Source organism: Eleutherodactylus coqui, chromosome 10 (assembly GCF_035609145.1).
Source record: "Eleutherodactylus coqui strain aEleCoq1 chromosome 10, aEleCoq1.hap1, whole genome shotgun sequence".
NCBI lineage: Eukaryota > Metazoa > Chordata > Amphibia > Anura > Eleutherodactylidae > Eleutherodactylus > Eleutherodactylus coqui.
Genome location: NC_089846.1, coordinates 56,243,293 through 56,255,818, shown reverse-complemented (window position 1 = coordinate 56,255,818; position 12,526 = coordinate 56,243,293). Strand labels below are relative to the sequence as shown.

Here is a 12,526-nt window from a genome sequence, read left to right as displayed (position 1 = left end):
GCCCCCCCGGCCCAGCGACAGCCCCCCCCGGCCCAGCGCTAGTTCCCCCATCACAGCGGCAGCCCCCCCGACCCAGCGACAGCCCCCCCCCGACCCAGCGACAGCCCCCCCCGGCCCAGCGCTAGTTCCCCCGGCGCAGCGACAGCCCCCCCCATCACAGCGGCAGCCCCCCCGGCCCAGCGACAGCCCCCCCCCGGCCCAGCGCTAGTTCCCCCGGCGCAGCGGCAGCCCCCTCGGCCCAGCGCTAGTTCCCCCATCACAGCGGCAGCCCCCCCGACCCAGCGACAGCCCCCCCCGGCCCAGCGCTAGTTCCCCCAGCGCAGCGACAGCCCCCCCCATCACAGCGGCAGCCCCCCCGGCCCAGTGACAGCCCCCCCTGGCCCAGCGCTAGTTCCCCCATCACAGCGGCAGCCCCCCCGACCCAGCGACAGCCCCCCCCGGCCCAGCGCTAGTTCCCCCGGCGCAGCGACAGCCCCCCCCATCACAGCGGCAGCCCCCCCGGCCCAGCGACAGCCCCCCCCGGCCCAGCGCTAGTTCCCCCATCACAGCGGCAGCCCCCCCGACCCAGCGACAGCCCCCCCCGACCCAGCGACAGCCCCCCCCGGCCCAGCGCTAGTTCCCCCGGCGCAGCGACAGCCCCCCCCGGCCCAGCGACAGCCCCCCCCCGGCCCAGCGCTAGTTCCCCTGGCGCAGCGGCAGCCCCCCCGGCCCAGCGCTAGTTCCCCCGGCGCAGCGACAGCCCCCCCATCACAGCGGCAGCCCCCCCGGCCTAGCGACAGCCCCCCCCCGGCGCAGCCCGGCGCAGCGGCAGCCCCCCCCGGCCCATCACTTACCAGGACAGCTGGACGGCGGGACAGCTGGGCGGCTTCTCCGGACAGCTCGGCAGCTCTGAACCTTCCTCTAACAGAGGAAGGTACAGAATGGCCGCTCCAGCGCGCTCCCGAGCAGTGACAGCTCGTCTGCGCATGCGCAGAAGAGCTGTAGCGGGGAGCACACTGAAGCGGCTCGTGCTGAATGGAGAAGACCGGACTGCGCAAGCGCGTCTAAAAAAGCAAGCTGCCGGCGAATTTAGACGCAACCATGGAGACGAGGACGCTAGCAACGGAGCAGGTAAGTGGAATAACTTCTGTATGGCTCATATTTAATGCACGATGTATATTACAAAGTGCATTAATATGGCCATACGGAAGTGTATAACCCCACTTTGTTTCGCGAGACCACCCCTTTAAGTCTTCAACTCCCCCATCAGGTCATACTTTGAGGATATCCAATGGAGAGCACACCTGTGGAAATCTCATTGGTACTGACAATAATTACACAACCTGTGCTATGCTAAGGAAATCCTGAAAACATGACCTGTTGGAGGTAATTGAGGATTGGAGAAGGGACTACTGACTAAGAATACACGACTCATTCCCTGGTATCAGCCAGGAGCATGTTTCCTGTTACTTAGAGGAACAACCCATGAATTCAATGATTGTGACGTCCCATCTACATTGGCGAGATTCAGGAAGTCCCTATAACACTAGTATAATATGTCTACGTTACCTGTTGAACAGTGGTCAAGTGTTGTCTCGCACTGTAGCCCTGTGTATCCCGGGGAACAGACACAACTGTAATTCCCAGGACTATTAACACAATTTCCCGCATTCTTACAGGAATCTTCCAAACATTCATCTACATCAACTTCGCAAGAGGACCCTGCAATGAGATAATAGAACGTAAACTTGCTTGGCAACCATTGGTAACATTTGCTCCAAAGCAAGACCAACCGCTACAGACCCGTAAAACAAAAGAGTTAATGGCACCAAAAAGTCCCAAATATTTGTGACAATGGAAAGGCTCCAGTCTATGAAAAAGACAAATTAACCAAAAGGTCACCATGATGGGATGAATAAGGAAGCAATCTTATCAAAGAGGGGCACGTCTTGTAAGAGATTCGCTGAAGGGTACAAAGAACCAAAAAGATCTTCCAGATAAACGTCATGGCTTGTGGACCAGATGGGACCAAGTGTCCAATTTTGCTGTTTACAGGTCCCGCTAAAGTAAATTGGGGAAGTAATACATTTCAAGAAAAGAATTGTGACCCAAGAACATAAGAATGAAAGAACATGAAAATGATGAATGGTTCCATAACTTCACTTACCGCTCCACCCTTTAGGGCAGAGACAGGAGTGGACAGTAAGGTTGGGGTGCACATAGCAGATTCCCCCGTGTTCACAGCTGTCTGAATGGCAGAGTGATATGGTGGTCTCACAATATATTCCTAAGAGAAGAAGATGAAAAATAAGTGTCTTCAATGTGTAGAAATGTGATTGTGTTATATGGCTAGAATACACTATCCTACCAAAGTAATTGGACGTCTGAGCAAGAATCAAAATTAGTATTTATTTCCATATGTTAATACTTAGGGGGGCTCCTTTGGCCCTAATGACATCGGACACTCTACGTGACATCGGATACTTTCTATTAACGTCTGATACAATTCAGCTGGTATTTCCCTCCTTTCATCCTGCAAACATCTGGTGAGTTCTTCCAAAGAAGATGGACACTGTTCATATTTCCCAACCCATTGTTTCACATTGTCCCAAAGATAATCAATAGGATTCAGGTTGGGACTCTGCATGCCAGTCCAATCGTGGAACATCCATAACATCAAACCAACGTAAAATATCATTGGATTTATGATAGGGCTCGTTATCTTGTTAGACATATTGCTGACCATTCCCAGAGTATTGCCACATTGTCGGCAGCACATTATTGTCTAGAATGTTATGGTACACCTCCATGTTCATGGTTCTTGCCACTACAACCAACGGACTCAGACCATGCCACGTAAAACATGCTCAGACCGTAATAGAACCTCCGTTGTACTTAACAGTTGACACAACACACTAGGCAAAAGGTGTATCCCAGCATCCTCCACAGCCAGGTACGTCCATCTGATGTGAAGATCGAGTAGGATGATTCGTCACTCCATAGAACGTTCTTCCATTGCACGACTGTCCAATGATAATGCTCCTCGCACCATTGTAGACAGCCAATACATTGTGCTTTGTAATGGATGGCTTGTGTACAGCGGCATAACCTGTATATCTAATGGCGTGCAGTTCCCATCAAACACTATGGCTGACACTTCCGGGGGTCTGCATCTTATATAGCATGGTGTAGGACATGCTAATAAGACACAATCCATTCTACTGACAGCGGGGTCCAAATACTTTTGGTAGGACAGTATATTTTGTCTTTGGCTGTGATTAGTAGTAAAAGTAACTCTACATCTTGTTACCAGCTGATGGCAGAATGAATAAATAAAGGCATTATCCAATTATAGACATTTCTACCCAAAATTGTGCTTTATTGTACATATATAAATGCTGTATATGTGGATATTTTTTGGAAATATTTTTGAATACTACACCTATGCTTCTCTGTGTTAGGCTTGGTACCTGTATATCCAGCAGCACAACTGCAGTTAAACCCATCTTGATGTGGCTGGCAGGTCCCCCCGTTCTCGCACTGATTGGTCACACAGTCATTAATGGGAGAGTCACAGGTGTGTCCCATCCATCCATCGTCACAGTTACACTGAGAACTACAAAGGAGAGCAGAAAACATAAGTCATCATCCGTGACATACGCCATCATCCATCGAGCAAATGATAGGTTTGTCCTTCTGAAAGCCCTTTTGCAAAAAAGATGCAGTTCTAGCTAAAGACTAGTACCTGGCACCGATAAGTTGGGATGCATGAATGGTGTTGCTCCAGAATAAAGAGGAGCTTTTTTGGAAAGGAATTAGGTAAATCAAAAACATTCCAATTCTACGTATTATGGGTATCACATCCTCATAAGAAAAAAACAACTTTTCATCTCCTCTATGGAATAAATTCTACATGAGCAGGTCAAGTCTGACAATACATTTACATTAACCATTTCGCTACTATATAGAGAGCAAAAACGCACCTATTGTCCCGACAGTTCCCATGAAGACAGGTAACATTACTGCAGGTTATATTCTGAGTAGTGCAAAAAGGGAGGACAGTCCCCGATGGGCAGCTGCACAGGAAGCCACCGTCTACATTTATGCAAGTCCCTTCATTTTGGCAAGGATTGCTCATACATTCGTCAATGTCAACGTCACATAGAAGTCCTGAGAGGGAGAAGAGATTCAGAGCAAGTTATAGATGAAACACAGGACACATTGTATCAATTTAGCGCTGTGTCTGTTTTTGCGATGAAATTAGTATAAGAGCTTTCTTCCATCCATCATACATTCATCAGTGAACAGGAATTAATTCAAGGACCAGAGAGAAGGAGAAATTCCCCAATGACTCCACTGTTTATAGGACAGGGATCTCCATTTCTGTTTATATATATATATATATATATATATATATATATATATATATAGATAGACACATGCACTAAATGGCCACTTTATAAGAGCCCCCCACCTAGTAGTGCGTTTGACTTCCTCTGGCCTTTAGAACTGCAGCAGTTCATTATGAGCATACATTCCACTAGGTGATTAAATCATTCTACAAGAATATTGGCCTCTGCGGACAGGAAGTTTCTTGTAGTTGCTGCAGATTAGAAGGAGGCACTCACATGTTCTGATCAGCTGACAGGAAGGGGTCATCGACTCATGCTGCTTGCGCAAAATTTTGCACCTCCCATCAACATGGTGCAACAGAAATCTGGATCCATCTATCCAAGCAATGTTTTTTCCACTGCTCAAAGATTACATTTTTGCTCTATTTCCCCTACTGGAGAGTTGCTTTTCTGTTTCTCATAGACACAATGGAGCTAGAACTGGTCATCTGCTGTTATATCTTATCAGTGCTGGGATATGATGAGTTGTGTGCTAGAACACATTAGTTGGAGCACCAGCGTTGTACTCAGCTACTCCTGACTGTGCAGCACCTGTTCATCAGAACGATTCCTAACATCCTCCTCTGATCCCTTTCATCAGTGACTTATTTCCACCACAGAATTCCCTTTCGCTGGATGCTTTCCTTGATTGCACCATTCTTGCCATACTTCTCCACACTGTTGCCCAAGAAAACCCCATAAGGTTAGCAGTGAAATTTCGGCCCCGACTAGTCTAGCACCGATGACCCGCCCTCGTTGGAAGTCACTCAGTTCACTGGAGTTTTCCATCTCATGAGGATTCACACTGAAAGTGATCCACCGAAAACTTGTCAGATGATTTTATGCTGCACTTCGCGGTCACGGGGAGAATTTCTATATAGAGAAGCTCCAATTGTGAAAAGGCAGGAGCTCTAATAAGGTTGCCATTCCGTCTCTATGTATATAATTCAGAATAGTTTTTATCAGTAGTTTTTAATACAAGAGAACACTTTTATCTCCATATGCTTTAAGTCACCTGAGAAACCCGAATCACACTGACATTGGAAATCATTCACAAGGTCGACGCAGTGTCCTCGTACACACGGGTTACTAGCACACTCATTAATATTGGCATCGCAGGTGAGACCTACAAAAGAAGAACAGATGGTAATAGCAGGCAATAACACACTCTTCCATTACAGACTTTGTCTTGGGATAAAGAACCGCTGGAAAAAGAACTGAAAACATCAGGTGATAAAAAGAACAAGAGGTGTTAGAAGCTAATGGCAGCGGAAGAGGAACACAGCGTTACCTGTCATCCCCGGCTCACATAAACATTCATAACCATTTTGCCGGTCCAGACACTTGGCACCGTTGTGGCACGGCTGGCTTAGGCATTCATCAATATCCTGCTCACACCATAGGCCGGTGTAACCTTCAAAACATTCGCAAGTGAAGAAACCCGGGTGGTCTACACAGTGACCAAAGTGACAAGGGGAGCTGGAGCATTCCTTCACATCTAACTCGCAATGCTGGCCTTCAAAACCTGCATAAAGAAAATCAGAGGATCAGGAGATAGCGACATGAAAAAATATGAGAACATATAGTGTTGGGTCCACAGGGAGTAACGGTCAGAGGTCTCGTAAAACCACCCTAGCTATAGTCTACTTGAGCCCGGTTAGGATGTTGCCCTTAAGAAGCATTTGTCTTTCGGGGTTTATATGACTCGTGTTGTGGGCCCTTTTTGGTCACGGGTCAAAGGCACTGTCCTAATGCTCAAATGGCCAGTTCACCTCGTAAATAGACTTAAAAATCTTCCATGCCTATGGCACCAGTGACATTCATCTGCATTAATGAGCCTCGTGTGGTGTAGAGTGCTAAGACAGCAGAAATGCAGTCTTAAACTCTCGCTCACAGCCTGACGGTTGTGAGTTCAATCCCTGCATGGTTCCGGTAGCCCGCTCAAGGTTGACTCAGCCTTCCATTCTTCCAAGGTCGGTAAAATGAGTACCCAGCTTGGTGGGGTAATAAATAAATTACCTAAAAATGCTGTGGAATAGGTTGGTGCTATACAAATAACAAGATTTTTTATTTGTTTTTATTTGCACCGATGAAGATAGCTTCACACAAACAGAGCTTTTTTTGGAAAAATGCCACAGCAGCTTGTGATGCAGTTTTTTAAAGTCAAAAATAGAAGTGGATCCAGTAAATAGACGTATATACTGAATGGCCACTTTATTAGAGCCCCCAATGTAGTAGCTTGCTGGTCGTCTTCTGTGCTTCAGAACTGCAGCAATTCATTATGACATGTATCCGGCCTTCCCTAAATCCATTTGGAGGCCTAAGCCCAAAGAGAGGTGAGTTAGAGTTAGAAACCCTTTGCACTTTTATGAGGATATATATAAATAAATAAATATATTTATATAATATATGAAGCAGTTATACATTTTTATTCAGATATTAATGCTGAGGCATGTGCTTCTGTTACTGTATTTGTTGCAGTTATGGCTTACATGCATCTGCACATAAAGGCCCATTTCTGTGATTTTTTTCCCCATTCATTATGTAGCTATTGCCCTAGTGTTTATAAGTAAGCTAGTGTTACCTTGTTTAGTTATTCTTTTCTGTCTGAGGCTCCTGGCCTCTTTCTCTTCAGATGGTCATGTGATCTTAATCCTGACTAGCTTATATTTACTTGGGCTTATGTATTCAGTTTCTAGTCAGATTCTCAGTTTGTGAAATGATGTTGCATGAATCATACCACAGAAACTGCCTAGAAGGGGACACAAACACTCCTGTCATAGTTACTGATAATGATCATACAGCTCCTGACACACAATTATAATAGAGGAGTTCACAACTCATCCTCCTGATGAGTATATATATGTATTGTTTGTAGCTTATTTAGGTGACTGTATAAGGTAACGATGATCTCATGTAGGCACAGATGTGTATCATGTAAGCCTGTATTAGCATAGCTAAGATCATCTAGGAGTGCGTTTAGCGGTGGGTTTTCATATAGGGTGATGACAGATCTATCTCACCTGGAGGACATGTACAGCGAACACCATTTAGCAGATCTGTGCAGTTTGCTTCATTTTGGCAAGGAGAACTTGAACATTCATCTATCTCCAGTTCGCAAACACTTCCTGTATATCCTGGAGATGAATGGATAAATGTAGAGGTTTTAGACTGACCCCATTTCCACTGAGTGTCAGGAGAATTGTCTAATTTAGCTCATATTTAGCTCATTTTTGCTGCTTAGCCAAGTCTTACCTAAAGAACACACGCACTGGAAATTGCCTAAGAAGTCAATGCAGGTGCCTTCATTGTGGCAGGGATTTGGTTGGCATTCATTCCGTTTTGTTTCACAGCGGGTACCAGTGTAGCCATGTATACAACGGCACAAGAAGGAGCCATCGGTGTTCACACATTCTCCACCATGTTCGCAAGGAGACGGGCCTGGAGAGAGAGCCATATTATCAGTTTATGGAATATATAAAGGACTGGTAAGGAGAGCAGAAGATGCAGGAGTCGATGAGGTTAGTGTTTTTTAGGGAATTGGCATATGAAGCACACAATAAGTAACTATTCTCACCTAGTTGACATTCATTCAGGTCTTCGTAACATGTAGGTCCGGTATAGCCAGCCTGACAGCGGCAGAATACCCTGTGAGATGAGGGGTGAGTGTCACACGTGGCATTTGGATGACATTGATTTTTTAGACAGCCGTCCTCCATATGGCATAAAAGACCTGAAGAATGGATAAGATTCAAGAACACATTCAGATGAGATCCGTGCACATAGATGGATACACACTATATGTAATACCCACATAAGGAATATTATAGACATTGACCCAGATTTATTAAGAACGGTGGTTTCCCAGGATATCAACTTATTCACAGGACCCCTACCGACAGAAAAATACCACTCCATTCATCTCTATGGGACTACCAAAGAGAAGTAGAGTACAGCGCTCAACAATGTCTGGCTATCCCATAAATGGGACACATAGGGGAGAAGTTGATATCTAGGGACAACGTCTTTAATATACAATGCGCTGGAATAAGACATGCCAAATTTATTAAGAGGCGTGTTCTAATATTTGCTCAGTACTACAAGGAGGAACGTTACAGCAGCACATGCAGCGCCCATGGCTCAATAGTCCAGAAATATGACAACAGTTAGGCCAGTTTCACACAGCTGAGATCCTTGTACGAGATTTGTGCATTACACCTATCCATATAGTCTGGCTGATAGTCCCCAAGAACTCACCAATCCTCCCTGGTGGGCACTGGCAGTTGTACGTCCCCACCTGGTCAATGCATGTAGCTCCTTCTGCACATGTGGCAGTGGCACAATCATCGATGTTGTGTTCACAGTTATCACCATCCCAGCCGTTGACGCACACGCACTTGTATTCACCAGGCATATTCTGACAGGTTCCTCCATTCTTACATATGCCAGGAGACTGGCACTCATCCACATCTCGAGCGCACGAGGCTCCTGTTACAACACAGCAAAACAATAATCTGCAAATCGTTACAACAATGTGAAATGCATCTCCAAATAGATCTTAATTGCACCGTTCTGCCATAACAGTAAAACAACCTGCCTAATATTGTATACAGTACTACGCAGCTCCATATACAGCAAGCTGTGATGTCCTATGTGATCTAACACCTTTCTATCATCACCCGCATGGAACTCTTTAAGCAAGGCGTCGGACAAGAGACAGTAGCCTTCCCTCCCTACACATGTCAGTGAGTCTTGGGCTCCTATGATCCTGTCGCTGGTTCACTGGTTGACCTCCCTTGGACCAGTCTCACCTTTCTATCATTGCTAGAAGACAATCTGTTCTACAGTTGCTCTTCTGTGGGATTGTATCGGACATACTAGTCTTCACTCACAATGCACATCAATGAGTCTTGAGCACTCATACCCTGTGGCTAGTTCACCAGTTGTCCTTCTTTAGACTATTTTTGGTAGGTACTAACCACTGCATACTGGAAACACCCCACAAGACCTGCTATTTTGGAGATGCTCTGACCCAGCCAACTACACATGACAATTTGTCCTTCTTTTGACCACTTTTGGTTGGTACTAACAACTGCATATGAAAACACCCCATAAGGCCTACTATTTTGGAGATACTCTGATACATCATATTTCCGCTCATCACAGTCGCTCACATCCTTACACTTGTTCATTTTTCTTGCCTTGAACAAATTAACTTCAAGGAATGACTCTTGCTGCCTAAGATATCTCAACCTTCGATAGAGGCCACTTTACCCTGATTGCCACTTGTCATTGGTTTTACTGTTTTGGCAGATTGGAGTTTCCCACAGTGATCCAGGTGGACATGACCAATTAACTTAACCAAAAGTCAATCACTTGGACCGTAATGGTTTTATACACTCTTACGTACTTCCATATATCTATTCTCTCAGGTCTAGGTAACAGTGCATGTGATGATAAGAACTTGATGGATAAGAGAATTGCAATGAAGCGTGGCATGGAAGTTCAAGCAACACAAGAGGGTATGATTAGATATAGAGCATTGAAGGGTTGTGACTTTACCTTCCCATGTAGGTGGGCATTTACAGGTATATTTTTCAAGTTCATCCACACAGGTGCCACCATTCTGACATTTGTGGTTAATGCAGTCATCAATGTTCTCCTCACATTGAGAACCTGTATACCCTAATATAAAATACAAAACAAGTCATAGATAAGCAACACCAAACAAACAGCAATCCCTAATGAGCCCAGATCATTGTGGATAAGCATTAATGATCCAAGATCACAAAAATATTCATAGGCCATATGACACAGATGGAAGCCATGCACTAACCTGGAGGGCATGCGCACTGGTATGAGGTAGAGTCTATTTGATGGCACGTTCCTGCATTAAAGCAGCTGTTTGAGGAGCACCTCCCTCGTCTCCTTTCACAGTGGATGCCATCATACATGTCCAGGCACTCACATCCAAAGGAACCTATGAAGTTCATACATTTTCCACCATTTCTGCAGGTCCCAGCTTCTAGGCATTCATCAATGTCCTTCTCACAAGCCTCTCCATCAAAGCCAAGTTGGCACTGGCACTCAAATCCTGGTGGCTTATTGACACACTTTCCATTGTTCATGCAGCGATTGGTCGTACAATGGTCCAGGTCTATGCAGTTCTTGCCTACAAGAATTATATAATATGGCTTATAAATGTTACTCAAAAATGTTGTTGCTTTATTGATAGCTTTATGGCGGCAACTAATGGCAAAATTTGTGATATTTATGACATTTTAATCTTACAATTGAGTGACTGATCTACAATTTACAGTTGCAAATCACATATTGTCTCAAGTACATATAATGTATCTATTTAAGTGCTGCATTAGTTGCATCAGGTGTGCTTGAGATAAAACATATCAAATACCTGAACTGGCTAGTTGTTGACTGTAAAGTATAATTGCATGTTAGAAATACGGTTAAGTCATGAGACTGTTCCAAAAAGTTAAAAGAAGAGATCTTTGCCTTGTACAAGCAAGGAAAATAATACAAAAGATAACAAAGGCACTGAATGTTCCTGGAGATACAGTTTGAGGGCTTAGTCAGACGGGCGTTTTTTGCCGCGATTTGCGCATGCGCATGCGTCCGGCGATTTTTTAAAACCATTGCTTTGCAATGGTATCGGACACATGAGCGCTTTTTATGCGCTCGTCCGATAAATTATAGAACAAAAAATCGCAGATCGCACCTATCTGCGATCTGCGATTCCTGTTCGCTTCTGTATATGCGCTCAATGGGGCCGGCGGCAGCAGCGCCGACCCCATTGAGAACATATAGAAGACAAATCATTCTTCTCTGCCACAGCTGTAACAGCTGTGCAGAGAAGAACGATGTTTGCCCATTGAATTCAATGGAGCGGCAATACAGCCGCTCCATTGAAAGCAATGGGCTGCCGGCGTGCGCGGGGTGAATTGTCGGGAAGGGGTTAAATATATAAACCCTTCCCTGCAATTCATCCTAAAATGTGTTAAAATAAAAAAAAATTGTATACTCACCTTTCCGCTGCAGCCGGAGTCCAGCCGCGGCCGCTGTCAGTTCTCCTGAACTGCTTCTCGGCACTATTCAGCCGGCGGGGCTTTAAAATCCCCGCCTGCTGAATGATCTGCCTCTGATTGGTCACAGCCTGACCAATCAGAGGCCGGTTTCACTCACACACCCATTCATGAATTCATGAATGGGTGAGTGACTGCTGCCTCTCAGCGCTGAGCCAATCAGGGGCAGGTCTGACTCACATCCATTCATGAATTCATGAATGGCTGTGAGTGAGGCATGCCTCTGATTGGCTCAGCGCTGAGCCAATCAGGGGGCAGGTCTGACTCACACCCCCTTCACACCCACTGCAGGACGGCCGCTCGGAGCTGCCGGCAGAATGTGAGTATGCAATTTTTTTTTATTTTAACACATTTTAGGATGAATTGCAGGTAAGGGCTTATATATTTAAGCCCTTACCGACAATTCATCCCGGGCTCGCCCGCAGCGCATTGCTTTCAATGGAGACGGCTGTATTGCCGTCTCCATTGAATGCAATGCGCTGGACAGCTCCGGCCCGTTTCTAATGAAACGTGGCTAGGAGCAGATTTTTGGGCGATTTGCGGGCGACTTGCGTGCACCGGTCACGCGATTTGCGGATGCGCATCCGTCATGCGATCCGCAAATCGCGGCAAAAAACGCCCGTCTGACTAAGCCCTGAAGAAGAGTTTGCAAATTCATAGCTAAAGAAACATTGGCTACACTATCTGGACATGGCAGAAAGAGAAAGCCATCACTGGATGCCACCAGGTTCCTGAGGAGGCAGATGGCCAAAAACCCTAGAGTGACTGCAAAAGATGACCTGCAGCAAGATTTGGTGGTAGCAGCACTGAGGCTTTCATTTACACAGTAAGACGCATACTAAATGCTGAAGGTCTTCATTACCAAACTCCAAGACATACACCTCTACTGAGCCAAAAGCAAAGAAATGTCAGCTTTAACATGCTCAAAATCATATAAATAAATAGATCTTTTGGGGTCTATAGATCAGTGGTATGTCTAGAGGAGCAAGAATGAAGTATGGGCTGAAAAGAACACCCTGTGTACAGTGAAGCATGGTGGTGGCTTTGTGTTGCTAT

At 45.7% G+C, this 12,526-nt stretch overlaps 1 protein-coding gene across 3 annotated transcripts in view; it reads right to left on the bottom strand.

Annotated features, from left to right (window-relative positions):
• NOTCH4 (notch receptor 4) overlaps positions 1–12,526 on the bottom strand; it is a 57,169-nt gene that overhangs the window by 24,186 nt on the left and 20,457 nt on the right. The window contains exons 4-15 of one of the 3 annotated variants that reach the window (XM_066581031.1): positions 10,207–10,542; positions 9,933–10,055; positions 8,628–8,858; positions 7,948–8,103; positions 7,626–7,811; positions 7,394–7,507; positions 5,662–5,895; positions 5,386–5,496; positions 3,963–4,149; positions 3,450–3,595; positions 2,147–2,266; positions 1,549–1,701 (exon numbers count right to left, since the gene is read on the bottom strand). In XM_066581031.1, the coding sequence (XP_066437128.1) occupies positions 1,549–1,701; positions 2,147–2,266; positions 3,450–3,595; positions 3,963–4,149; positions 5,386–5,496; positions 5,662–5,895; positions 7,394–7,507; positions 7,626–7,811; positions 7,948–8,103; positions 8,628–8,858; positions 9,933–10,055; positions 10,207–10,542 (2,097 nt within the window). The remainder of the gene's footprint in view (positions 1–1,548; positions 1,702–2,146; positions 2,267–3,449; positions 3,596–3,962; positions 4,150–5,385; positions 5,497–5,661; positions 5,896–7,393; positions 7,508–7,625; positions 7,812–7,947; positions 8,104–8,627; positions 8,859–9,932; positions 10,056–10,206; positions 10,543–12,526) is intronic. The other 2 variants (XM_066581032.1, XM_066581033.1) reach the window with 2 other exon arrangements.